The sequence below is a fragment of the Canariomyces notabilis genome (genome assembly GCF_033297395.1).
Source record: "Canariomyces notabilis strain CBS 508.74 unplaced genomic scaffold N656scaffold_10, whole genome shotgun sequence".
In the NCBI taxonomy this organism is placed as follows: Eukaryota; Fungi; Ascomycota; class Sordariomycetes; order Sordariales; family Chaetomiaceae; genus Canariomyces; species Canariomyces notabilis.
The window spans coordinates 648,356-674,835 of NW_027041832.1; the positions used below are offsets into that span (position 1 = coordinate 648,356).

General features: G+C 54.6%; 10 protein-coding genes across 10 annotated transcripts; 4 read left to right on the forward strand and 6 right to left on the reverse strand.

Moving 5' to 3' along the window:
* Positions 1–1,299, reverse strand: N656DRAFT_845067 (uncharacterized protein; the record flags this gene model as incomplete). Its single annotated transcript, XM_064819178.1, has 3 exons — positions 1–550; positions 602–817; positions 872–1,299. The coding sequence occupies 3 exons, from the start codon at positions 1,297–1,299 to the stop codon at positions 100–102; spliced, it is 1,095 nt and encodes a 364-aa protein (XP_064670463.1). The 3' UTR covers positions 1–99.
* A 760-nt stretch (positions 1,300–2,059) lies between these two features.
* Positions 2,060–5,663, forward strand: N656DRAFT_798076 (kinase-like protein; the record flags this gene model as incomplete). The annotated part of the gene is made up of 6 exons (XM_064817715.1): positions 2,060–3,284; positions 3,348–4,411; positions 4,470–4,566; positions 4,645–5,243; positions 5,310–5,476; positions 5,612–5,663. 6 exons carry the CDS (start codon positions 2,060–2,062, stop codon positions 5,661–5,663), a joined length of 3,204 nt encoding a protein of 1,067 aa, XP_064670464.1.
* A 308-nt stretch (positions 5,664–5,971) lies between these two features.
* On the reverse strand, positions 5,972–7,338 carry N656DRAFT_80602 (arsenate resistance ArsH). The gene is made up of 3 exons (XM_064818339.1): positions 6,875–7,338; positions 6,572–6,770; positions 5,972–6,481 (listed from the first exon to the last, which is right to left on the reverse strand). The coding sequence occupies exons 1-3, from the start codon at positions 7,252–7,254 to the stop codon at positions 6,101–6,103; spliced, it is 960 nt and encodes a 319-aa protein (XP_064670465.1). The 5' UTR covers positions 7,255–7,338; the 3' UTR covers positions 5,972–6,100.
* Positions 7,339–7,728: 390 nt separating this feature from the next.
* Positions 7,729–9,199, reverse strand: N656DRAFT_779114 (uncharacterized protein). The gene is made up of 2 exons (XM_064815133.1): positions 8,977–9,199; positions 7,729–8,888 (listed from the first exon to the last, which is right to left on the reverse strand). Exons 1-2 carry the CDS (start codon positions 8,986–8,988, stop codon positions 7,935–7,937), a joined length of 966 nt encoding a protein of 321 aa, XP_064670466.1. The 5' UTR covers positions 8,989–9,199; the 3' UTR covers positions 7,729–7,934.
* Positions 9,200–9,560: 361 nt separating this feature from the next.
* Positions 9,561–10,178, forward strand: N656DRAFT_680323 (Rhodanese-like protein; the record flags this gene model as incomplete). Its single annotated transcript, XM_064810547.1, has 3 exons — positions 9,561–9,722; positions 9,788–9,902; positions 10,003–10,178. Coding segments are annotated over 3 exons (453 nt in total), but the record flags the coding sequence as incomplete, so codon positions are not given.
* On the reverse strand, positions 9,996–11,832 carry N656DRAFT_80750 (uncharacterized protein). The gene is made up of 3 exons (XM_064818349.1): positions 11,394–11,832; positions 10,668–11,222; positions 9,996–10,611 (listed from the first exon to the last, which is right to left on the reverse strand). Exons 1-3 carry the CDS (start codon positions 11,531–11,533, stop codon positions 10,305–10,307), a joined length of 1,002 nt encoding a protein of 333 aa, XP_064670468.1. The 5' UTR covers positions 11,534–11,832; the 3' UTR covers positions 9,996–10,304.
* Positions 11,833–12,131: 299 nt separating this feature from the next.
* On the reverse strand, positions 12,132–20,070 carry N656DRAFT_708795 (FAT-domain-containing protein; the record flags this gene model as incomplete). Its single annotated transcript, XM_064811539.1, has 7 exons — positions 12,132–12,602; positions 12,674–15,937; positions 15,999–17,240; positions 17,433–18,322; positions 18,413–19,741; positions 19,802–19,872; positions 20,006–20,070. The coding sequence occupies 7 exons, from the start codon at positions 20,068–20,070 to the stop codon at positions 12,132–12,134; spliced, it is 7,332 nt and encodes a 2,443-aa protein (XP_064670469.1).
* Positions 20,071–20,871: 801 nt separating this feature from the next.
* Positions 20,872–22,261, forward strand: N656DRAFT_779117 (uncharacterized protein). Its single transcript, XM_064815134.1, has one exon. The coding sequence runs from the start codon at positions 21,129–21,131 to the stop codon at positions 22,023–22,025; it is 897 nt and encodes a 298-aa protein (XP_064670470.1). The 5' UTR covers positions 20,872–21,128; the 3' UTR covers positions 22,026–22,261.
* A 41-nt stretch (positions 22,262–22,302) lies between these two features.
* On the reverse strand, positions 22,303–24,190 carry N656DRAFT_708737 (uncharacterized protein; the record flags this gene model as incomplete). Its single annotated transcript, XM_064811533.1, has 3 exons — positions 22,303–22,949; positions 23,002–23,946; positions 24,097–24,190. 3 exons carry the CDS (start codon positions 24,188–24,190, stop codon positions 22,303–22,305), a joined length of 1,686 nt encoding a protein of 561 aa, XP_064670471.1.
* A 258-nt stretch (positions 24,191–24,448) lies between these two features.
* Positions 24,449–25,880, forward strand: N656DRAFT_753009 (uncharacterized protein; the record flags this gene model as incomplete). Its single annotated transcript, XM_064813051.1, has 2 exons — positions 24,449–24,763; positions 24,797–25,880. The coding sequence occupies exons 1-2, from the start codon at positions 24,648–24,650 to the stop codon at positions 25,878–25,880; spliced, it is 1,200 nt and encodes a 399-aa protein (XP_064670472.1). The 5' UTR covers positions 24,449–24,647.
* Between the last annotated feature and the right edge of the window lie 600 nt (positions 25,881–26,480).

Below are 26,480 nucleotides of genomic sequence, written 5' to 3' on the forward strand. Positions count from 1 at the left end.
TTTTTTTTATTAGTAGCGGCTCCTACTGCAAGAATCACTTGCCTTCGAGGATTGGGGTCAGTTCTACATTGGCCCAACCAAGCCTCCACCAAACCTTCGTCATATAGGGCCAGTCAACGTTGCTTCAGGAGCTGCTGGATCTTTGGGAGGGTACTTCCATGCCTGCCAAGCTATCCATGCCTGGAATGCCGACAATCCTAGCGACAGAACCCCTACAACAATGGAAATGAGGAGGGCAAGCATGGCGACCATAAAAGCATTGCTCTCAGAGGTCTGCCACCTGATCCACTTCTCAAAGCGGGTTCTTGGGGGCCGGTTGCGAGTCAGATCATAGAGCACCGCGAGCCTCTCTCCCCAATAGAGATATCTGATGTCCTGGATGGAATCCTGGAACATCCGGTACCCTTCGTGGACTGAACAGGTCTCGTCAAAACTATCTCTCTTGACCAGCTGTCTCAGAATATCCATGGACCTCTTGTCGTCGTAGCGGAACAGGACAGACTGCAGGGAGTGGAGGGTTTCGACCAGCAATTCAGGACACAAGGTTCCGCTATGGAAGCCTGTTAGCCCCCTGTAAGGCTGCTGCTGCGAGCGAACTGACCTTTCTAGCGTTTGCGCATGTCCAAGATTCTTGCAAGCCGTGGCACCCTTCTGGTGCCACATGTCCAGGTGAGCTTTGATGTACGCTGAGTGATGGAACAGGTACACGATACGAGTAGCCGGATCAAAGAGCAGGTGATCAACCAAATTGTTTGTGGCCTTGAATGTGATGCCGGCCCTCTCCTTGAGTTTCCAGGCTTTCAAAGCACGCTTGTCTCTGAGGACCGTGTCAATATGGTCTTGTCATTCAGGCGAAAGCCGGGGGAAGCACTGGATTACATAGTCAACAAATCTCTCGTTGTCGCGCCACGAGATATTGCTGTATCTCCCAATGCTATAGTCAGGACTGCGGTAGTGGTTCACAGCGGAGTCGATCATCAACATGGCTTGAACTGAGAGATTCATGGCAAAAGTAACCTCGTCTTCTGTGTAGCGCCCTGTGAGCTGTGCCCGCAATTCCTTCCTAGCGCCATCCAGTGTAATCGCAGGATTGGTTTTGAGAATTCTTGTGCCGGTCAGAATAGCCTCATGGTCGATTGGCTTGTGGTTTGGTTCCAGGGGGTGCTCAATTTGGACGAGACGCCTTCCAATGCTGAACTGGAACAACTCGTCGTAGACCCTGAAGTACGCTCGAAAGTCGCCAGTCTTGTACAGTAGCTCCTGCGAGATCCTGTTTCGGTATTCTGCGTTATTTGCCATTCTTTCTCGGTAAAGTGTGCAGGAAGATGGCTTCCAACCCTAGGTGCCGTTCCCAGACTGAGAAGCTGAACTCAGAAGGGGCACATGCAATAACTTATTGTCCCTGTCTTGTCTCTTAGTGAGTACCGACCTGTCCTGTCAGCTCTGACGTTGTGGAGGCCTCCTAACGGCCAGGGCTGAAACACACTCTGGTCTGCGGTTACCGGTCGGGTAACACCCAATACATTCATTCAACACCGAAAGTGCCTAGAAGGACAGCATGACAGGTAGGCACTGTATGTATGTGACGTATCCCGATTAGTGAGGTCCGAACCTGGGGCGCACACCGACGAATTAGACGGTACGGGTTTGCGCCAGGAATGCATTGCCCCATGCAGGTGATGCTCGCAAACCGCCACATAGAAGTGATAAACTAAACCCCGCGTCCATTTTGTCACAAACAGGCACAAATTTGTCTGGGTCTTTAGTTTTTGGCAGACGCAGCAATCAATACTCCTACCGTGACGCTCCCGTCGAGAGAGTCTTTTTGATGTCGATTGCCATCCTGTCCGTGATGCCCCCTGACCCGGCGCCAGATGGACCCATCCATGCGATCCCGCCCGCAAACTTAACAGTGTTGGCGGCGTCTCTGGATGAAAATAATCAGAGGCAGAGCCCTGACCGGCGTAGCGGCATCCTTTCAGCACTGGTTCAACAGTGGCAGCAACGGCAACATCCTGATGTACTAGTATCTACTAGTACTCACCCGGCCCCAACGTCCATGTCGGCACCAACAGGCCCAGAAGGGGCAGCACAGGAACCCAACCTACTGATTCCCAAGCAACCAACCCGAGACTCAGTGGTCTATGCCGACAGCATTCCTATTCCCCGCGGCAAGGACAGGCGCATTTACCTGCGCGCTCCGGTAGAAAGTGGAAACTGGGAGCAAGCGGACTACGCCGAGCGCTTCAGATTTGTCTCGAATGAGTTGAAGAGGGCTGTCGATGAAGACCCCTGCGTCCGAGATCGAGCGTGTGTAATATCGTACAGTCTTTTGATGACCGGCAAAACCCCAGAAGAGGCCGAGCCAAGCATCGTTGTCACCTGCTTTGACAGGGATTTCAATGCCCTCCGAGCACTGTTCAAGGGCCGCTTGCAGGACAGACTTTATTCTGGAAAAAAGTCGAAACCTTATCACCTTTTCCGTAAAGAGGGAGTACCACCGCTTCGACTCGTGTTCTACCAAACGCCACGGGGCCCCATCACCCGCGCTGCGGCTTCCGGACTCTTGAAGGCCCGTCCCAACACCCCCCTGACTCTGTGCGGCGCTCTCTTCTATTCACCTAGCCTTGACCGGACGGCCACGCTCGGTCTCTGTATATACGCTGACGGAGTTGAGCTTGCCCTGACCGTCGACCATCTCTTTACGACAAACGTGCCACGGTCGAACGAATGTTTAGATACTGCCTCCGAAGTATCCTTGGGAAGATCAAGCGACTCGGATGTCTCGACGCTCAATGATGAGGATATGGAAGAGCTCGGTAATTTATACTATCTTGATGACAGCGAAGAGTACCTCGATTACGATCCGCCTCCTGATATGGAGCCATTCATTCAGGGTGACATCCAGGTTCCCAACTCCCCGCAGGCGTCAGAACTTGAAGATAACACGACGCAAGATTGGATAGGTTGTAGAGTTGAGGGCTCGGTGGACCTTGATCCTACTGCTCCCTACTTGGACTGGGCACTCGTCAAACAGCAGGAACCTGTGAAGCCGATAGGCTCTGGCAATATAATCTTTCCCAAAGGCCTTTATGGATCTCACATCATGCTGAGACAGGTTGCACGGGAGCCCCGGTGTCATTTGGCACCTGTGTATCTCATCTCCGGATTGCGGGGGGTGATATCCGGGCAAATCATGTCAATCCCGACGATGATCGGGTCTGCGCCTGGCAAAGACCTGTGCGAAGTCTGGACAGTGATACTCGACTCCGGGTTTGGCTCTGGTGAGCACATCTTCACTTATCCACTACTGCTCTGCTGTATCTCTACTGACATCACATACCAAGGTCTTGCCAAGGGTGAATGTGGTTCGGCAGTTGTTGACCAAGAGACCAGAGAAGTCTACGGCCACGTAATTGGCACCAGCCCGCTTGGGTTTGTCTATGTTTCTCCGCTTATGCAGGTAATGAAGCAAATCAAGGTTTCTTTTGATGTCAACGAAGTTGGCATCACACCACCGACTGAGCCGGCTCCTGTGCCCAGCAACGAGACCCAGCAAGAGGAGGTTCCACAAGACGGAGGATTATCGTCAACTCGCAAGATTGCGACTGGTGTCTGTCTGGATGCTCCCAGCAAAGAAGATACGCCGAAACAGGCTGTCGAGAACGCCAAACATGCCCTATCCGGGGAACAGACGGAGCCACGCGATCCGGATTGCGCCACAGCCGAAACAGGGGATCAGTTGCCCGCCGCTCTGGTGCAAATTCCCAGTATATCAGTAAATGATACACCAGTGTTCGGGTATGATTCTCCAAGCATGGACGCTCAGTTGCGCAAAGCAATGGTCCAAGGGGAAAGGGGGCGATTTCTCCCGGACGGCGAACTCAATACCATCATCACTAAAGAGTCAGTTGCAAGGCTGCTCCTTCAGTCAGCAGACTGGAAGCGAATAGACTCTGCATATCAGGTTGCCTCATCGCCAAACTCCAACCTTCATGCCATTGTCGAAAGGGTCTGCGGCAGTTTCAAGAGGGTATTTGCTCTGCTGGTTCTCATGAAAAAAGCGCAAACGATCACAGAGTTTCTCCAAGAGGAAGTCTGTGATATCGATTTGCCACTATCCTGCGAGTGGTCGAACGAACACCTTTTTCTATATCGCAGGACCGACCCAGGCCTCCCTTTGGCTTGTGTACGAGAGTGGTATGACTATGAAATAGAGTACTTCACAGATCGACAATGGGCCGTATTGGCCCCGATCTTTGCCGACCATCAGACGCCGTACGAGCTAAGCGACCATGCAATACTTCCCTTCGTTGCCGAGGACTCGTATTCTCGTAACGAGGAAGTGTTCGGTGGATACTCTAGCGTGCGGAAAGTCAAAATTCACCCAGACCACCATCGTTTCGCCAAGGTAAGTGGAATATTGCTCGGACCGTTGCAGGCTTGACGTTACTGATACAACTGGAAAGTACACGCCGGGGAACAACAGCTTTGCAATGAAAGCATTACATTCCACGTCTGCAGAAACATTTCACAGGGAAGCCAATTTATTGAAAAAGTTCCGTGGTGCTGACTCGCATATCATTTCCTTGCTAGCGTCATATCAGTATTGACAGAGGTACTATTTCATTTTCCCATGGGCAGAGGGAGATTTATTGGGATTCTGGAAGGAATTCCACCCTCAGCCGCCCAAAGCGGACTACAAGATGACTCTCTGGGTTGCGGAGCAGTGCGCCGGCATTGCTCAAGCGTTGGCAAAGATTCACTCGAGCGATGAACCCCTGGACGCAGAGGAGTCATCGCAGGATACCGCGGAAAGAAGATATGGGCGCCATGGGGATATCAAACCGGAAAATATTCTCTGGTTCAAAGGGCCACGATATCCTGATGACCATGGATCTCTCGTCCTCGGCGACTTCGGCCTAGGCAAACTCCATACCAAGATGAGCAGGTCCATGTCTAACGACCGGAGATACAATCTGGCGGGCACCGACACGTATAACCCGCCAGAATTTGAAATGACCCATGGCACTATTAGTAGGGCCTCAGATATCTGGTCTCTCGGATGTGTATATCTGGAGTTCATCACGTGGTATTTGGGAGGCTGGAAGTCCGTTTTGGAATCCTCTGATGAAAGATACGCCAAAACTAGGCATCTGCCCTGGCTTTACACTGACGCCTACTATTCAATTGACTGGGAGGACGAGCCACCGGTGGCCAAGGTGAAGCCAGCAGTGCAACGTGTAAGTACCTGAACTAATGCACCATATCCTACAGAAGGGGACAAGGATGACTCTAACAAAACGTAGGCAATCTCGAGGCTCCGTGTGGACGGGGAAAGCACTCAATTCGTCCACGACTTTTTGGATATAATAGAGTTGCACATGCTCCGAGTTAGTCCCAGCGAGCGCATCAAGGCTGACAGTCTTGCTACGCGGCTTAGGGATCTTTGGAGCCGGTGCCAGATCAACCATGAGTATGCGATGGCTCCGGTCGCCTCAGGTATATCTTCTAGGAGGGAAAGCCACGGAGGATCATATCAGCAAGCACGCTCCAGATGGGAAAAACATCGCCGAGGCCGGCACTGGAGCCATCGATCCTGATACACAAGTGGCTCCGATATCACCACGGAGAAAGACAGGTCCGATCCGGACATACAGTGAGAGCAGAAGGGAGTTCAGGAGGTCGATGCCTGTCCGAGACTCGCGACATTAACCAGACCCAGTTGTTAGCCCGCGGGAGGAAACTCGAAACGTGTCACTTCTGGATTCAAACAAAGGCGATATTTTCCAGCATCGAGGGGTTGGTGCCCAGATCCGTTCGAGGTGACTGTATTGGTTGAGCATCCAGGGCAATCCGGGCAGGTACGGAGACAGCGAGAACACAGCTGAGTAGCAGTGGCAGCGTTGATCCCTTTAATAGGCGGCAAAGGAACGGCGTGGCAGGTACTAGGAGACAGCTCTACACATATACTACTAGACGGTAGCGTTCAAACAGGGTAAGGGGAGTTTTGAGGATAAGTGTTCCACCGCTTGATACTTCAGGTAGTTACTAGTAAGCACTCTAAAGCATCGCCAGTATCGCCATCAAAGGCCACTAATTAGCTCGCTCCCTTCACGTCATTCCGTTCGCTAAACCGGTCTCCGAAAAGGTCGAAATGCGGCCGCATGACGATGGTATATTTGACAAACTCCTCCATGCAGTCCACCAGCCTGTCTCTGTTGGAACTGGGCTTGAAACGGCTCCCCCCTTCTGCCGGGTCATCAGCATCGGTAAAGTGCGTCCAGGCCATGGGGACGGAGCTCTGGTTGGGTATGGTAAACATCCTCATCCATCGGCCCAGTATGCGCAGCGAGTTGACAGCATTGAAGGACTGCGATCCCCCGTTGACCTGGGCAATGGCCAGCGTCCTGCCCTGCGTAGGCCGGACTGACCCCGTCGAGAGCGGGATCCAGTCGATCTGGTTCTTGAAGACGGCCGTCTTGTGACGCGGGGGAGACGGGGGAATGGGTTAGCACAGGCTGCCATATTGCATCATGTCTGAAGGACAATTTGGGAAGAGGGGTCATACCAGGTTGCCGTGTTGCTCCGGGGTCACCCAGACGTGGCCATCGCTCCACTTGCTGAGCTCACGGAGCTCTTGCACCTTTGGGTGATTGTGCTGGACATCGTCCTTGACCGGCAGGCCGGCAGGATCATACACTCGCACGTCACAGCCAAGGCGGAAGAGGATGCGAGAGGCTTCATATGCTAGCAATTTCGAGTATGATCTGCAATCGGATAGTTATGGTTTCAATTTTTTGTCAGGACTGGTAATACTAGTAGTAGGATACCGCATAAGAATTCCCCATAGGGCAGAAAAGAGGCAACGAACCGTGACCGGAGACTTCCATACAGCACGAGAACGCGCAGCCTGTCCTTTCCCTTGGAGAGAATCTCTCTTTCAACCATTTCGGCCACCGTGGCAAGTTCAAGCTTCGCAATCCAGTCGGATTCATGCACCGCGTCGCTTATGAGGAATGGACGATATTTTTCCCGCACGACGGGGTCGTCATCGCGTAGGCTTATTGCAAACGAGCGAAACTTGTATGACGGGTCGACAGTAGGAACTATGCGCTCTCTTGCGGCCCCTGTGTTGTTCAGATCGCCCATGATGGGCCGGATGTGTGCCGACGGGGAGGCTTGCTGAGCTAATGTGCGCTGGACGGCTGGAACAAGCGTGCTCCTCAACGGCCGAAAAGAGAGAGAGAGCATGGAAGGGTGTAAAGAGTGTATCAGGGACGGACCATCAAGGCTCTGGAGCGCGCTTCTGGGAAAGGGTAACTTGAAGAGATATTCTATGACAGCGGATCGAGGAAGCCAATATTACTCAGGGGTACTATATGTCATTTGAGTGTATGAACTGACAGCTTAAAGTTAAGTATTAATGCCGTATATCCATGGGCAGCCGGTAGAAAGAAAAGTGGCAAGAGCCCAAGAGCGAAGGTTCCTTATAGAGGTTCCCGTTTCCCTGGTCCGTTGAGTGATAGTACGGAGTGTACGGAGTAGAGTAGAGTTTAACCGCACTAAGGCAAGCTCAGCTCCAGCGCCCTGGATGTCACTTCTTGACGGTGATTGGCGTTAAGATGCAAATTCAGTGACGACCCGCTTTTGATTGCAAACGGTCTCCATATCTGTCTCGTGTCAGACATCAGCAAAACAATCGCCGTGGTGATTTGGAATACTGGTCCGAGGAATAATTCCTTTGATTCACGTCTATTTCTAGCTCGACTGGCTATATTTATTTGAGCCATATCTTACCCTCCCCCCCCCGTATCATCCTCTAAAAGTTAAGTTGTCTCGCGTTGCTGAATTTGGGGTTCGTATCCCCCGTCCATAGGTAAGCACCGGTCCTGTTTCCTAGATGGTATCTTATAGTTTCAACAAACCCCGTGCTATGAACGATCCAGCAGCTGAAACAAAACCGTATTCTTCACCAGACACTCATCAGGCCCAGAGCACCCCAGGGCTTCGCGCGCCAGCTCCTCACTTCCATCCTTGTACATGGAGGCCACAATACGAGCGGCAGCAGTGCACGACATCTCAAGATGCGACGCTGTCGGGGTTGGCGTCTTTGGGATGGGATCGGGCGGTGCAGACTCGGCTGGTCTGCTGCACAGCTGAGCCTGTGGTAATACTATGCCATCCCCGGCGGCAGCCGGTGAGCACTGAGTGATGGGCCCGCAGCAGCTCTGCAGCGAATCGGCCCCTGCTGCGACAGCAAGCGTATCCAGGGCCGAGATTGGTGCGTCCAGGTTCATGTTGTTGTTGACAGATGTTTCCGTCCGCTCCCCTTCGGGGAGTAGCATTTCTGACCCGGTAGCACTGCTACTACTAGTAGAATCATCATCTACAGGTAGTAGTACTGGTGTTGTTGTCTGCTGATGACCCGCTGGATTCGGCATGAAGGCTATAGGGCATGTGATGCTGCTACTGGTCATGGGCGGGCAGCTGGGGACCCTTTCGGGAACGTTTTGGCATGGCGGTTCTGAGACTGGTACAAGTACAGGCGGGGGCACCCTGTCTCTGTCTGCGCGTCGAGGCTGGGGCGGCGGTGTTGGCACAGATGGGGTGGGAATCCTTGATGCTTGGAGTTGGCTGTCGAAAGATGCCAGGTAGTGATTGATTTCGTCGCTGGTGATTCCGCGTGACATGAGCAGGCTTCTGAGTCTCGAGTTCTCCAGCGCGACCTTGCGAGCGGCCTCGCGCATCTCGAGGGTGGCCTGGACGCCCTGACGCTCATAGTCGCGGACCCTGGCCTTGAGTTCCTCGACGAACTCGCGGTGGCGAGCGCGGCTTCGTCGCTGGTTGTTGCGTATCCTTGCCGCGGCAGAGGAATCTTGGTGTGCCTGTGTAAATGTCATCATGATGTTAGTACTACTTAACATTCCTGCTAATTGATTAGGAAAAGCGCTATTAACGGTGTGTCCTACTCGCCTTCTCAACCATTTTTCGCTACACGGGGGCTGGTGCCCTTTGGCCTCGAAATCACTTCGCACGGTTATGAGCAAAAAGAGGTTACGAGACTGTGGGAGCGAGGGTGCTCTCTCATTGGGTCCAGCGTGCCGGTAGTGCTTTCCACGGCAATTATGAGAGAACGGCAGCGATTACGTGAACATACTTTTCGTGAATCGCATGTACATACATACAGTACAAGCACAGGTTTCTTGCAAGCCTCAGCTGAATTGGGATGCCCCAGATCTTGGATGGGTTCAACTGTGTGGCGGAACCATGCTGAACTCAGTGACCAATCACACCAGGGCAGTGACATAACTCGCTCAATGCAGGGGGTCTGCACCTTCCAGTAACGATGCCATAAGTACCCAGGTACCTACCTGAGATTCTCTCCTTGGGGATGGAGTAGGGTTGGGTACCTACTAGTTACCAAGTGATACATAAGTAACACATCGCATTTCAGAGTCGAGTTTTTCAAGTTCTCAAGGGTTATCAACCTTTCCTTCACCATGTCTGCACCCCAGCCCAGCGAAGCCACAGCGACGGCGGCATCGACATCGTCACCGCCGTGGCATGCCGCGTACCCAGCCCCCAGGAACTCCCAACCAGACGGCATAACACGCGAAGAGGTGCTTGACCTGCTCAAGAGCAAGCTAGTTGTAACCGACGGAAAGGCCAGTGGACCACGGGACTTTGTTCTCGTTGATCTTCGTCGCAACGATCATGAGGTAAGCGGATATCACGGTTGCAGTGATTTATTCAATTGTCACTCAACTTCTAACATGTGTCTCAGGGTGGCACTATTCGCGGATCCATCAATCTGCCTGCCCAGAGCCTGTACCCTACTCTTCCAACGCTGTATTCCGTTTTGAAAGCAGCAGGCCTGCGGAAAGTCATCTGGTATTGCGGTATGTGCATCCATGATGATCATGGCCTAGTTGGCAGTATAGCACCTTAGCTATACACATAGGAAACTCAAGTAAAAGGTAAGCTGACAGTGAACGGCAGGTTCCTCACGCGGACGAGGAACTCGCGCTGCTGGGTGGTTTGCCGATCTTCTCTCCGACCAGGGCGACCACGATATGCAAAGTCTGGTCCTGGTTGGCGGAATCAAGGGATGGGCAACCTCGGGCCCGGAATATACGCAGTGGATGGACGAGTATGACGAGGCTGTGTGGTCAAAAGAGTCGAGTTGAGCTACTAGATCCCCTCTGACAGCTCCCGTGATTACTACCTATGCTACCAAGTGGTGCTCCTGACATTTCTCCAACATCACTTTTCAGACTTATAGTGCCATAGCCAAACTATCGCTACAGCCTGCACTGCCGGCCGCCGCACTCGGTCATGGTGTGCACATAGCGCAGCTTGCCATTCTCCAAGCGGAACTCGTGGCTGTCGGCCGCCATCATCATGTGCTCCCAAACACAGAAAATGGTGATCGACCCCATTGCCTCGTCAATAACGTAACGTCGGCGCGTGTTCGGCGCCTGGTTATGGTTTGACGGAATGCCGGCCTTGCACGAGTCGTCCGGCTGTCCCCGGCCGGTGTACGCCGATCCCTCCAGACGGGTGCATGGCGTTCCCCAGGGAACCTTATCGGCCGCCGTCGAGTCATTCCTGGACCAGCCATGTCAGCACTTACTCGAGGAAAGATCTAGTTGATAGACACTCACCACATATCCATATACGCATCCCCCGCGGCCTTGATAACCTCCCTCTTATCCCTCTTCTCCTCAGGGATAACATCCCACTTCTCCTGGCGGACATACTCCAGCGTCTTCGTCGCATTAAACAGCCACGAGTCCGTCGTCGACGCAATCACGTCGATCAACACCACCTTGCCGTCCTCCACCCGATGCCGTAACTGGACGCCCATGACGTACGGGTTGGCCGGGTCCGAGGCGCTGATGAGCTCCGTGTAGGTCGCACACGCCACCAGGTCAAAGTTGGTGCGCCGGTGGTCCGGCTTGAGCGCCTTGCCCAACACGCCCGCCTTGGCCTCCATCTTCTTGTTGTTCTGCTCATACTCCCACCCTGCGGTAGCAACCACGCCCTCGAGCAGCGTCACGTTCCCCGCCGTCTGCGCCGCCACGTAGGCATCGGCTGCGGCTTGCAGCACTTCCTTGCTGCAGTCGGCCGCTGCCCGGGGACTAGTGTTAATAAAGGGATGACCCAGAACCGTGGCCGTTTGCGTAGCCGCCACCACCAGAGCCGCCCAAGCTCGGAGTCTGATTGACAGCACCATTGTTATTCTTGTCAGTTGAGCTGGGTTGTTGCAGGCTTGCTAAGGATTGCTTGTGAGCAGATCTAGTGGAAAGCTAGGAGGCCAAGTAGTACGCATACGATATGTCTTGATAAAAGCAACCAGTGCCGGGGGGGATTCAAATAACAGGTCTTACCTAGACCAGAAACTTGCCCCGGGTATTACCCAGGCGCCGTGTAAGTGCCGGAGTGGAGAGGGGCAGCAGCAATATCCGGGAGAGTGAGTGAAACGGGCGCCTAGCCCACGGCAGAATAAGGAACCTCCGCGTCCATACATCTATACTGAATGCACACAGCCGGTTCCTGGGTTGGACCGCCGTGGACTCCCAAAGCCTCTCGACTTGTCTAGACACCGACAGCGTGTTGTTGCCAAGACATACCGAATCAAACCAGTGCACAGCAACGAGTGGGTGATTTGCAGAACGAGACCAGGTGCACATGCCAGAACCCACTGGGCTGATAATGTAGCTGCTCATTGGTTTTGCTCTCAGGGAACCTTGAACTCCCTTCCCATGCATAACACGGGACCCAAGTCTAGAACGCGGAAGCCAAGCAACAAGGAAACCGCAAGAACGAATCCCTAGCCATCGAAAACCATATCCCATGTGCCAAATAACGCAACTCTTCTCCCTGCACTGTGAAGCACCGTGCCGTAACGGCCAGGTAGAAAGAAAAGGAAGAAAAACAAGCCAGCAACACTAATATATTACAATGAATGGACCTGCCCGACGGGTTACGAGCAGCCCAGACCGCCTCTCGACATGTGTTCCCAAACATACCGGCCAAAAGTAAAAAGGATAGTGATAAACCCAAGCCAGAGACGCCAATCACTCCTTCCCACTTGCCCAGAAAGACCTTCGAGGGAAACCCGTGTCTCACCAAAAGCTGCACCATCCTATGTAATGCTGGCAGAGGTTCTCGAGTTTGGTCGCCTCGATGATCAACTTATTAACTTGGTCCGTGACCGTGAGCTCCTCGTTGGGCTTGAAGTCGCGGCCTGTGAGTTTCTGCGCAACCCGATCCAGCACTTCCACCGCCCGCGCGTTCTGCACCTCGGCCATTTCATGCGGCCCGTTGCCATTGACCATACTGCCCGGGGGCACGGCCGAGGAATTGGTGCGCGCACGATTGCGCGCTCCAGGTGGCACCCCCATAATGCCATCCACAGCGCCGCCCTGGGCCGCTAGAAACTCGGTTGGCGCCACGGGAGCGTCTAGTATCGACGGCCGGCGAGCCCGTGCTGCCTGCGGCCCCACGATGGCTTGCTCGCGCTCCGAGTCAAAATTGGGCCCCGGAGGGCTGGCCGGGTTGGTGAGCCGCCATGTCAAAAGTGGATCGTGGATGAACTGAAAAAGCATATACGGTTAGCGTCTGCCCTATACCAATCAAGACATCGCGCAACAGAGTCGGGACTCACAGCCTCCAGCACAGCCATCACACTCTCCTTGTTGTCTCGCAAGACCCTCATCACATGCTCGCACGTCGTGCGGAAGCTGCCTTCAATGTTGCTGACTTCCATGGCATACGTGAGCATCCGCGTCAGTCTGAACGGCACCCGCTCCGGGTACTTCTCGCGCTTCATGGCCACTTCAAAGCAGTCGCCAAAGTCAATGTGGATGATCTTGCCTGTGATCCGATCCAGCATCAGGTTACTAGGGTGCCGATCTCCAAGACCCAGAATGTATCCGACCATTGACATGACACCCAGCGAGCGCGTGTAGTTCGTTCTCCTGTCGAGCCAGGCTTCCGAACTCTTGCTCTTCAGCCACAGGACCCGGTAGAGGTCTTGGCCCGTGGTATTGTCGAGTGCATAGCCAAATACCTCGACTTTCTGCATGAGCGTGAGATGGTCATAGTCGGGAGCCATCTGAAGCATGATCCGATGCTCAATGTTGAGGAGAATTTTCCTCGATTCCCTGTAATCCTTAATAAGCTGGTGAACCGTGTCGCTGTTGGGTACCCATCCGATGAGGCCAGAGTTTTGAGACAATGGGATCACTGGGAAGCGCTGGATGTTGAGGTGGCGCTTGTAGCACTCCGAGTCGTTGGCGAGCAGCGTGTTGCACAGGCCAAAAAGCTGCATGACACGTTCATCCTGCCGAATGTCCTCATGACCCTTGAGCAGGAAAGTGTAGGTTTTACCGTCGCTGCCAATAATGTCAAGCCTCCTCGGACGCTGCTTGGAATTGATAACATTGAACGTGCCGTCAAACGACATGATCCTAACAATCTCCTGGCCGCTGCGGTAGGTGCCGGGTACTGCAAGGTCGAGGTCACGGGCCTGCAGCAGGTCGGGCGAGCAGTAAGTCAGCTCGAGGCTTGTCATTTGGGGCAGCTGTCGGGTAATTCGGCGGAAGACTTGATAATAGAGGTCCCAAGCCTGGCTAATGTCGTTCACGTCATGCGAGATGCGATATTGCCTACACCACTCGCGCGCTTCGCCCAAGTCTCTCCCAAACGTTTGCGCAAACGAAACCTCCCTTAGCGTTTGCGGTCCTTTCTCGAGCAGTTCATGAAGAGGTTCAAGGACGTCAAACATCCCTTGGATGTTCTGATCGCCAAAGTAGAGGCGCGAAGCCTCCTCCAGCCCTTCGTGCCAGAGTTCGTGCCATAAAACGGCGACCCTGATAAGCTCGCGGCTCACGATCTCGGCCTGCTCGACAAGCTTGGGGCTATGCTGACGCATGCTTTCCATAATGTTCTGTGCTGTCTTGGATCGCCGTGTGCTCTGGCGAGACTTCATGGCCACTGTCAAGGGATACACAAGCGCCTGCGGATGTGCACGGCCAACGTCAGACAGAAGGGCATGAATTGATGCCTGTACCCGCCTGTTTGGTTGGTTGATGCGGGCAATGAGCTGGGGTATGACTTCGAGCCACGTGTCGACACTGACGCGGGCGAAGCCTTCAGTTACGGCGTTGTTAACTTCCTGATAGCCCCCGTACGTCAGCCAAAGGGTAAGGAGCCGAAGAGTGTCCTGCAGGGAACTGCCGGATGAGAGAGCGATAGACTCGAAGAATCCCTGCACCGCGGGGACAACGTGCTGGAGGACGATGCTGTGCTCGGTCCGGCCCTCCGCATCCTTCCGGGATGCGAGAGCCTGGACAACTTCAAAGTTGGCGAGAGCCCAAGCGTGCCAGGCCTTGTACCACCTCGGATTGTAGTGAGTAGCCTTGGAATAGCAGTCGAGAATGTCGGCGCGCCGCGTGTACTGCCAGTCGCTGTTGTTCAGAGTGATCATCCAATCGCCCTGACGAAGATAGCACTTCGCGAGCAACACCGTCTGCTCAACCCACTGCCGCTGCGCGTCTGGATTCAATATTGCTGCCTCGTCGAACTCAGCGTACCTGGGTTGACTCAGTCCGTGACCGTGTCCATCCAAAATGCCATTGGCCGCCTGAGCAGATGCGTTCAACTGCAGCCTTGCGCTCTCCACGCGATGCGCTGTGTCTTCGGTGAACCTGCGGAGGCAGTAGAGGGTTCTCTCAGCTATGCCACGGTCCGAACCCCGGACACCCGGCTGCTGGCCAATCTCCCACTGAAACTTAAGCACCGCATACAGTACTGGAGAGGCAATTCTCTCGGGAGCCGGACTGGTTTGCCGGTCGTACCAGTAGGGTATGACTGATTCCAACGGCGCATCAGTCTCTATGAGTTGCTTCAGCGACTTCTCAGCGAGGCCCATACGCCCGGATTTCCGGCACAAATTGGCAAATTTGGTCCACATGTGCATATTTTCAGGCGGAGTGAGGACGAGGGACCTCAGCCGGAGCATCCGCTGCCAAACCTCAACGTTGCGTTGACACCCTTTCAACCGAGTCTCCCAGGTTGCGCGCAGGGTGGCTCGCTTCTCCGGGCCACACTGCTTGTAGACAATGAGCTCCTCCAACTCGGCCAGCATCTGGACACGCACGACGACTTGGTACGCGCGGTTGTAAGATTCGCTGACCAGTGCGCTGAGTTCTGTGTCGAGGCCTTCCCGAGCCTGTTCGATGCAGGCCAATGCCTCTCGGAATTGGTTTCTATGCAGGGCGAGGATGGCGCCGAAGAAAGCGCGGTCTGGTGAGAACCTCTTCATAGACTGCAGGTAAATATCCATCGAGTCCCATTTCCCTAAGCCCCATGCGGCTGTGGTCGCCAAGGGGGCAATCCTTCGCTGGATCTCCGGCCCTGAGTTCGCCCAGGTCCTGCCAGCCAGCGAGGCAAGTGAATCCCACTCGCCCAGGGCATGGTAGCAGCGCATCTTGCCCATGACAATGTCGACGGGAATGGGTTGATCCTCCGGGATTTCCCGTTCTCGCTGACAGTAGAAGTTAAGTGCTTCGTCCCACCGTTCGAGTTTCTCAAACCAGCTCTCGCGCAGCTGAATCCCGTCCTTGTAGGCCTTGACCTTGCGCAAAATCCCGATGGCGGCATCCGATTGCTGCAGCTGATTGTTGATCACGATGAGGGCCTCAACAGCGTGGCTGTTGTGGTCTTGCAAGAACTCGAGCTCCTTGTAATGAAGAGCCTTGGCATACGCGTGGCATCGCGCAGCCTCGCGTCCCAAAACTCGGATGTCGATGGGAAGCGCCTTGTCGTCATGCTCCATGAACTCAGCGAGATTAAGAAGCTGACCCAGGAGGTCAGGGGGTACATTCTCCGATTTAATTGTGTTTTCAATGTTTGTGATCAGTTCCTCCTTAGATAGGGTTAGCCGTACAGGTCTCAATCACTGATGGATGCCTAGGAAAAGAACCTACCTGGTGTCCGTCGTAGAGCTCACCCCAGCAAGAGACGAATGCAGAGTTGAAGAGCTCCCTTGCCAGAGGTTGGTAATTGCTCGCCAGGCTCGCACAGGCCCGCAATGAGTGATTCGGCGACTCTGAAAGTAGGGTCGTGCTGAACTTGCGGAACCATTCATGCCAGTCATCCTTGGTTGACTTGCCCCTCGTCTCCCATGCCTGCTTCAGGTGCATGGGATTCAAGTCAAGCTTCTTAGGAGGGTTATTCTCGGCTGTGTACGGTTCTGCGGGACTGTCCTCAAACCGGGGAGCCAGATTTGGAGGGAGCGCCTCGCCCTTCTTGAGCTTCTCAACCGCCTTGTCGTAATTGGAATGCTGGATAGAGTACATCTGGATGGCCTTCTCCACCGTGTGCTCAAAGTGCAGATAATCCCTTCCCAACTGAAGCATCAGCGCGCACAGGGTGTCTAATGCGGCCACTCTGAGACTGGGCTCTTGACTGGCGAGGACCCGAGTCAGGGGATGGATGATCTTGGAGGCGTAGTCATTAAGATTCACCATGCTGGAAAGCTTGCCGATAGTCTCGATGGCCGACTTCCGCAGGAACATGGGCTGCGCGGGGTTGTCGAACAAACGTACAAGTATCGGGACGATAAGGTGCATATATTCTTCGGCGCTGGACCCAAAGACCAGGAAAGCATGAAAAATCCTCTCAGTGGGCTGCCGCTTTGTACTGTTGTCCTTTTCCAGCAACCCAAGCATGAGCGGAAGCAAACCTGCCAAGTAGATCTTGAATTCGCCTTCTAGCGAGCGAGCGATGGACTCAATGAGGGATATGATAGTTGTCTGCAAGGAAGGCGTCGTGTTCCAGAACTCCTGCAGAACAGCGATAATGTCCGGGAGGTACACACGAATATGCTGACGCACGATGCTGACAAGCCTACTAAGATGGTTGAAATAGAAATCGAGCCTAGCCGGACTTGAGGCCCGGATGACGGCGATGAAGGCGGGAACTACCCGGTCGAGGAATTGGACACACTTGAGTCCCAACGTGATAAAGATGCTCATGATGGCATCGACCACATTACCATGCCATTGAACGAGGGACTGGTCTTTCAAGATCTGGAGTAAGGCGTTGATCACAACGGTCGGATAGTAATCTTCCTGCGACGGAGTTAGACCGCTCATCATGAGGGACACATCGGTTTGCTGTGCGGTTTCGGGGCGACGTTGGGTCTGCGGCGTTCGCTCTTCGACCTGCTGTTTCTGATTTTTAGCCCTTATTCGCGACATCCTGCTGAAATTTTGTTTAGTCCGCTCCAGTGGGGAGAGTGGATGGGAAACATCCTCCCCGTCTTCCTCCTCGTCCGAGTCTGTCATGGTGGGGCTGGCAAATGACAAGACTGAGAAATGGGCGTGATGAGGGGGAATAAATGAACTTATGCGCTGTACCTGGTACTTGTAAGGATCGAGTGCTCCCAGGATACCCATGAGTTTGATGGTCTCCTGTCGGAGAGGGCCATGCTGCGGCTCACCCCTGATGATAGATTGGAGGATCTCGAGCAGTTGTGGGTATTCGAGATAGGGTTTGATGACGTAGCCGGCGTTGCTCGCGAGCTGGCCGAGGGTATGAAGAGCAGCCTCGCGTTTGATCGGTGCACTTTGATCCTGCAACGCATCAATGATGACGGGCATGAGCGTATCCTTGTAGGCGAGCATTTCTGCTCCGCCAACAGTGCACAGCTCGCCAATCGCCTGCAGGATGGTTGCGGCAACGGAGGGAGTCGGATCGGAAGCCTTTGGCAGGAGGACTTCGGTGATGGAGCTGACGTAGGGTTTGACGAGATCCTGAGCGTGTTGGGTAAGAAGGCTGAGTAGCTTTGCGCTCTCCTCTTTGCTCCTTGCCACGTCGGTATACTCTAGCTCGGTCAACATCTGGATGATGGTCTTGCGTAGTTGGGGTATGACATATGCAGGGTTGTGGCGAGCCAGGCGTCCGATGATGGACACGGCTACCTCCCTCACCGCAAACTGCTCATCGTGCAGGGCAAAGAACAAGGTTCGGATGTTCTCGGCCTTTGCGAGGTGCTGATCGAATCGCTCGTCGAGGGCGGCAAGGACTGTCCGACGGATTTTTGGCTCAGGATCGGAGACACCTACGGTCAGGAGCTTCTCAACCACATCGGCGACAACCTGCAAGGCGTGGTAGCTCGTCTGGTTGACGATCGGATCGCGGACGTAGAGTTGACAGCATGTGAGGGCAGCGGCCTCGCGGATTTCGGGATCATCGTCTTCGACATATTTGATCGCGACATCACGGACGAACTCGTTTAGAACGTGGCCTGCGGATTCGAGTCAATAATGTTTACTCCCAAGAGGTGCCTTTGGCACGACTTGTTGGCAACAGTGAAGGGACGGGAAAGGAAACATACCCGAGAAATCGAAGCTGCCGAGGGTATTCAATGCTAGCTTCACCTCTGCCTTCCCTCTCTCGTGAACAGATGGATCTTTTGGGTCCTTGGGAATGGGCGGGATTGAGGAGATTGGGGTTGGATGTGGTGCACCCAGGGGTCGGAATGGCTCGCCGCACAGGACCTTGCTCAGCATATTAAGTAACCGTTCTTGAATGATGCCCTTGACGGGCGGGATATAAAAAGCCATGTCAACCAGAGCCTGGGTCAGCTTGGGCGTGAGCTCGCAGGCGAATATGGGATCTAGGAGCGCCTCCATGTACTTGCTTAGAGTCTGACCCACAGCTACTGCCAGCCGGCTGATGCAGTCAAAGACGGGATCAACGGAGCCTCGCTTGCGGGACTGGACGCTGAGCCCTTCCCGGACATAGATTAGGACGCCGTCAAGGTAGGGCGCGATGGAGCTCTTGACCGAATTGGCAATGTTGCCAATGGCCAGGAAAGCGTCATTCCGCTCCTTGTCCTTCTTGAGCATGCCGCACAGATAGACCATAAATTTGTGCAGGTAGCTCGCGCCGAACTCGGTTGGGTTGTAGTTGGCTAGATCCGGGATGAGGAGGACTACCGTCTTGCGGATGGCGGGGTCGCGGGCGTCCTTGTGACGAAAGACAATCTCGCAAGCTTCCTGGTAGTGGTTTTGCATGTACATGCCTCCTTGCTCGAGGAGCTCCTTGAGAACAAGGAGCGAGGCGTGGATGTATTCGACTGTATTGGTCTTGAGGCCCTTGACAGCTTCCGCGAACATCTTATCCATCCACTCCTGCTTCATCTCCTGGTCGCGCTCGCGAATGATCTTGAAGCAAGCACTGACGGTTTCGCTTGAGGTCGCTCTGATCAAGTGGCGAGGGTCCCGCAGCCCGATCCATATCTGGTCGAAGACGAATCCCACATATGGGTACATGAGTGTCGGGCAATTTCTCGCCAACTCTCGTAGGACCAGAACGGCACTGTATCGTCGCTCCTCAACTCGATCCGACTGCAACCACTCGAGGGCCGTCTGCACCTCGGCGTCGACTAACTCCGAGATCAGGGAGCCGCCGGGCTTGCATAGCTTCCCGAGGACCACGGCGGCAGGTTGCATCGGGTTCAGATCCTTTCCACGCAAAATGATGCCAATGTATTGTTGGAAGCGGCTGTATTTCAGCGCAGGTTCGATGCCGTCAAAGTCTACGAGAGCATCGAGGATGTAGACTCCTCCCATCTTGTCGTAGGTGTCGGTGCTTTGGATGAGGGCCATGGTTCTCTGATTAACCATATCGAAGAAGCGTTGGAACGTCTCAGCGCCCATTTCTGCAAAAAAGTTAGACCTTGCCAACCCACTGATCGGTCTAGGATTCCTAAAACACCCACCCTGCTTCGCAATATTGACCACATCGCGAACCTGGCGAGCGGCGCGTTTCCGCTGATCTTCTGGATAGTTCCTGATGCGGAGAACATTGGTCAGCCAGAAGCTCGAACAGCTGACAACGAGGAAACTATAGGTATGGATACGGCGAGAGGACAGGCAAGGCAAAGGGCCGATGAGTGACGATTGACGAGCGACGAGTAACGCACCGATTCCTGACTTCCTTAATATACTGGTCCAGGGCGCTGGCCGCCTGATCTTTGGTGATGGACATCTTGTCCGGCCTGTGTGTCTCTCAGCTTTTCAGAGAGCAGCAGACAGTCTCGTCAAGCTTGCGGGCGCTGCATCGGCTGTCGATGGCCCATAGTCGGTTTTCGAGGGTTTGGGACAAGAGGTGGGGCGTTGCACGCTCAGTTTCGGTGTTGGAAGGAAGGTTGCCCGTTTAATTTCCTATCATAGAATGTTGGATGAGAATGAGGGTGAGCCGGTTCTGAGCGCTCGGTTTCGGATGCCCTCGTGGTTGGAACGTGACGAGGCAGTCGAGTCTCCTTTGTAAAGGTAATTGGTAGCTCGTAGCCTCGTCAGGATGTTGCCGCGCACGAGGCTAGGGGCGACGTCAATGCTGGGGAGGTACGGTTGACTGGCGCGACCGTCCAGATTAAGAGCTTTTCGAGAGTTTGTTCTAATGAGACGCACAGCTGCGCCATGCAGACCTCTGTGTCTGCGATATGGATAGACTCGCTGAAGCTCTGGAATTTGTATGATGATGTAGCAAGCAGATGCGATTCGCAGGGTATTGAGCGTATGGCACGCGCTAAAAATCACCAGGAAGCCGTGTTGTAATGACGGGATGTATGTATATAGTACAGTACATACATACAAGTTAGTATGTACCGTAACAGCGGAATGGTAATGGTCGTAATTTTGTATAATCTTACATGTGATACGAGTGCATTACATTACACATGTAAGCTTACACTAGTGGGTTCGCATTGATGTATCTGGAACCTCGGCCAGCCTGAAGTGGTCGCGTGGGTCAGCCCCTTTCCCTGCCCAACCCGCGCTTCAGCCCGCCAAGCTCGCGCATGACAGTGCGATTTGCGCCACAACTTAACACAAGCAGCGACGTTTCTGAGCTATCTTATCAACTCTTTTGGTTTGCTCTCCATCACCCAAAGGTCGCCACTCTGCTTCGTTGAATATCCTCTGCTACAACGCAGACGCCAGATCTTCCGACTCGACACTCGGCAAGATTAGTCGAGAAACGCGCATTTCCTTGCCATTACTCTGGGCAGACTTTCCGAACCTTTCTGGCAACTTTCGCTTTCCGCGATGGGAAACGACGGGGGCTCGATCCCTACCCGCCGCGAGCTCGTCAAATCAGCGGCCCGTACACCGACAGTAAGCGAACTCAAAGCCACCGCGCTCGAGAACCTCAGCCATGCGTGGGCCCACGATCCCTTGACATCAGAACCTCTCGACATGGAGAATGTGGTGTCCGACTGGCGCGGCCGTCTCTACAACTACGAGTCGATACTCCAGGGCCTGATGCCAAGCGGCGATGACGCCGACCACAACGGCGCGACAGCAGCCCCGGCGCTCGTGAATGCGAACGGTGAGTCGCCAGAACTGACATTCGCGGCAACGGGTATCAAATCGCTGCGCGACGTGGTAAAACTCAAGTTCAGACGCTATGTGCCCCCTGGTACCAAGGACAAGGGCAAGGCGATCTGGGCCTGCCCCGTGTCGCTCAAAGAGCTAGGCGCCGCCACAAGGGCCGTGTACCTGGTGCCATGCGGCCACGTCTTTGCCGAGGCAGCCATAAAGCAGATCCACGAAGACGTCTGCCCCGAGTGTAGCGAGGTGTTTCAGCGGCGAGACGTCATCCCTATCCTCCCGACCGAGAAGAGCGACCTCGAGGCGTTAAGCGCAAGGATCGCGGAACTCGCGTCCAAGGGGCTAGCTCACAACCTGAAAAAAGACAAGAATTTGGGGAAGAAGAAGCGAAAGGCAGATGAGGCGAACGGAAACAGAACGGCCAGGGAACAAGAGTCCAAGGAGCCGCCGCCAGGAGAACAGCAGACGTCATCAAAAGTACCATCGAAACCCGATATCGCCAGCCGGGTGAGCGGCATTAACAATCCCATGACAGCGTCACTCACCGCAAAAGTGCTTGCTGAGCAAGAAGAGCGGAACAAACGGCGAAAATTGGCCGCTGCCGCACAATGATTTAGACGGCAGTGTACTAATAGATGGCGACGTGTGGATGAGCATAAATATCATGATACCATTCTTCTTCCAGCTTTCAGCAGTGGAATCGGCTGTACCAATCCTGCGTTGTGATGAGGCGGATAATACTTGAAGTTGAATATCTCGATTCTCTGAATTGACATCATGCCTCGCTCTATGCACAGTACATAAAGTATATACCAACCCATAATCTTTCTGTTCAAAAAGTGAAAACATCCCTTGTTGCGCCCCAACATTGCCCTCTCCAAATGCACGCTTAAAGCTCGTCTTTGGTCCTCTCGGACGGTTCATGGACATCTTCACAGGCAGCTGGCGTGCCCACCTCCATCTTATAGACACACTTCTCCGACTCGGTCACGCGCCAGAGCTCGTCCTTCTCGGCGCAGGCCAGCCAGACATCGGTACGCCTGTTAGGCCCGTTCCAGCAGCCCTGCCCGTTCTCGTAGCGCAGCACCATGCGCTGGCCCCTTCCCAGGCCCTTGCCATCGGCTCGCTCGTCCTCGTCCGCCATGTCCCGGTCAATGCGAGCAAAGTTGCCCATGTTGGTGTTGCCGTGGCCCTTCTTGCTCTTCTGCGTGGTCCGGTCCATCCAGCAGAGCTCGTACTCGTATTCGCCCACGTCACTGCTGATGCACTTGCCCTTCAGAGCGCGGAAGATGTCATCCGGGCCGTAGTCCTTCTCCAGGTCGCGCTGCTGCTCTTCCAGGGTGGCCGTCTTGGACGAAATGTCGTTCTTAGCGGCGTCCAGAGCCTCTCTGGCCTGCTTCACCAGGCGAGACTCGCCTCCTTTGGCGGGCTGTTCGGCCAGTATGCCGTTCTTGACGGCCCAGTCACGCAGGAGGTTGAGCTTGTCGAAGAGATAGTCGCTGACGGGGCGCGGAAGGTATGCTTGCCAGTTGTAGACTATAGCTATTTAGTCAGTGCCGCTCAAGGGATTCAGAAGCGGGGAACATACCAATGTCGACGTCACTCTCTTCAGCGTTCTCGAACTCGGTCCAGTTGATGCCAGACGTCTCACCGTCTTCCTTCAGCAACTCCATAACATCAGCATCACTCAGCTCCGACGTCTTGTCGTTTGCCTGGCCAGCTGCATAGTCCTCCCAACTCTTGACAGCGGCCTTAACACCCTCATCGTTGAAATTGGGGTTGTACTCCTCCTTGAGTTTGGTAAGGATCTCTTCCAGCTGCTCCACCCTGTCCTGCAGGTCGTCGCGTTGGTCCAGCAGCTTATCCAGGGCATTCCGGAGCTCCGAAATGCGGCCTTTTGCCAGACCTATCAAAACGCCCAGCTTCCCCCCTTGACCCTCAGTTTTGACAACCTTGTTCCTCTCGGAACGCTCAACCTCCTCGAACTTCTTTTGCAGCTCCAGCTTTTCCTTCTCTAGCCGCTCAAGCTCCCCCTTAAGGGTGACGATCTTTGTGTCCACCCTGCGGCGCAATTCGCGGGCCTCCTTAATCATAGTTCGTCTCCGGCTGGCTGCTCTCTCCTTGCTCAGCCTGCGCTCCTCTTCCAGACGGCGATACTCCTTGCCGATGGCGTCACAGCGGTTCTCACACTGGACGCCGCCCGCGTGGGCAGACTCGTCACTGCCGTCGCAGCAGAGGTCGTAGTCACATACGCCGTCATTGACGTACATGAATGGTATGTAGGTGCCAATGTGGCCGGCATTGGCGCACCAAAAGCCGGGCAAGGCAGCTGTGGTGTTGGTGGTGCCCGTCACAGACCCCGGGAGGGGCTGCTCGGGAGATAGGGGATCAAGATAGGCGCAAGCAGCTGTCCCTGGCTCATCGGATCCATCCGGGCAGTCGCACGAGTTGTCGTTGATCTGGGAGGAGTCGATGGTGATGGTGGGGTTGCTGATGCAGGTAAATCGGGCTTTGCTGGTGTAGAACTTGGCAACTAGAAAAGGTCATTGACTGGATCTCAATTGAATGGAAGTTGCTGGGCCTGCGGCAAGTCCTGCCGTCCAAACAATTGGTGGTGCTACCATGCGCTGCGGCAACTCAAGGACGAGACGAACTGAAGAAGACACAGGAGACAGCGACTTACACTCGGGACCAACACCCCGCGGCAAGCTCTCGGCGGCAGCAATTGTGCCATGGCATAGGGCGCTCAAAAGCGCCAATGTAGTTGTCCTCCGCATAGTTTATTGTCTTGAAACACCTCTTGCTCTTCTAGCCAAGTAACAAGAGGTGTTGTGCCGGCGTCCCCAGGAAATCCCAAGTTTCTAGAGGCCAAGCTCGGCATTGAGTTGAAGCTCCCTTGGCACAGGACAGCTTGCTAACTTGAGACCCCCGGGGCCTGGCAGGTGTCAGGGGTCGCTGTCACGTGGAATGCCTGCCGGGAACATACACCACCATCTCCAGCGTCAGTGGAAATGTGGGGTAAAGTGTACGAGGCAGTACCATGTCCCACTGCAAGCACAACCCCACGGCGGATGTGGAAAACTTGACTAGCCCCGCCATCGACATGATGGTGAGACCGTGAGAGCTTCCGCTCGTTGTACATAGTAGGCCTGGACTCTGAAGGGAAGGGAAGATATCTTTTGTTACAACACATACATAACCCTCGATTTCCTTTTTCCAACTGCGACCGCAACAATGTCCTCCTCTACCTCCTCTACCGAAGCCCTCGAGACACTCAACGCGCTCAGTGCCAGCGCCATTACTCTCCTAAGCCAGCTTGAAGCCGCAGTGTCTCGTATAGCGTCGCAAAAGTCTGAACAGCATGCGCGCAACGGCAGCAGCAGCAACCTAGCCGCAACAGCCACCGTCACGGAAAAGCCCACCGCGGCCAACACCAACAACCCCCCGGTGGACGCCCTCTCGCTGGCGCACGACTCGGCGAGTCTGATCAAAGCGCACGCCACTAAGATCTCGCTGCTCATTATCAACGAGCCATTCACCCCGACAGCCATTACCAAGGTCCTCCGCGAACTGGTGGCCGCCCCCGTGCCCAGCCTGGCCGCTGCGGTCGAAGGGTGCACGCCGGAACGGTACACGAGCACCATCCAGCAGGATCTGGCCTGGCGCGCCAGCCGCGTGCTGCGGGAGCTGAAGGAGCTCGTCACGCGCATCCCCACGGACGGGAAAGTCCTCTCGGATGCCAAGAAGAACGTCTCGGCCGCGGGCAGAGGCAGCATCGCGACCACCGGCGTGTTGTGGTCGGCCTGCGACGACGTCACCACGTTTGCCAAGCGGGGATTCGGCGGCAATCTGGTGTACAAGGTTGATCAGCTCAGGGATACGCTCAAGGACGTTATGGAGGAGCTGAAAGAATGGGGCGAGGAGACGGAGGCGGAGGATGATGATGACGATGATGAAGGCGAGGATGACGGCGGCGTAGACGACGACGGCGCAGTTGCTCAGGTCACGGCCGCTCTCGCGTCGGCGTCGGTCTCGGGCACACAAGACGCTCAAGCCATCCTGGACGACCTGATGGGCGCGCAGCGGTACATTCCCCGCGACGACCCGGACAGGATTCGGGCGCGGTTAGACTCGTGTCTCCGGAGACTCCGTCTCACCTCTCTGTTCTACCAAGCCACAGTCAAGCGCAGGCTCAAGTCCCTGCCACACTTGCCTCCGGCATCGCCATCAGACATTCCCCCGCGGCTCGACGAGGTCATGTCCGTTCTCAAGAGGATTCCAGAGAGGTTTGGAAGTCTAGCGCTGGCATTCTACGAACTGGAGCCTTCCGAGATTGATCGTCTCATGGACGAGTGCTTCTTCGACGCTTTTGCAGCATCTGAATTGCTTGTGAAGCCGTGGGATGGTCAAAAGGATGAATTCACCGATTGGGCCTTACGGTTTCAGATAGAGATAAAGAAAGGTTAGAGTGCTCTTTGATGACAACCCAAATTCGCCATTTCTCCGGATTATGACGGTAGCTCCCCGCCCATAATTCTCTCAATTCTCGGCTTTGCCCCCCGTGCTCACAACAAACCCCTTTCAAATCCTATTTGGCTTTGAGAATGGGCTGGTTGGTGCATCAAGCACTGAGCATTGCAGTCACAACTCCGACGGGTCACAAGTACTGTGCTATGTAACACTACGCTCCCGGTCATTTGTCTGTGAAAGAATTAAATCCAGCGAATAGAAAAGGCCTGGTATGCTTTCCCGCCTGTATTTTTTACATTTTAGCCTGGGCGCTGCTGGTTCCATTTTGACGCTGTTGACCTCGCCTGAAAGTGGTGTGGGGCCGACCGGCCAGTGGGTGTCAGGGGTAAAGTAAACAGATGGTTGCATCGGCACGGCGACGACAACGTCCACATTCTGGAGTTGGGATCACCAATTCTCATACCCTGCCATAGATTTTGGCAGACATCGGTACATGACCAAATTGCAAGAGATGAAGACCTACACCGTTATTCACCCGCTAGCACCGTATTCCCAGCTGGAAGTGGGCACTTCAGAGACGTGGTTCTAGGGGCAGAG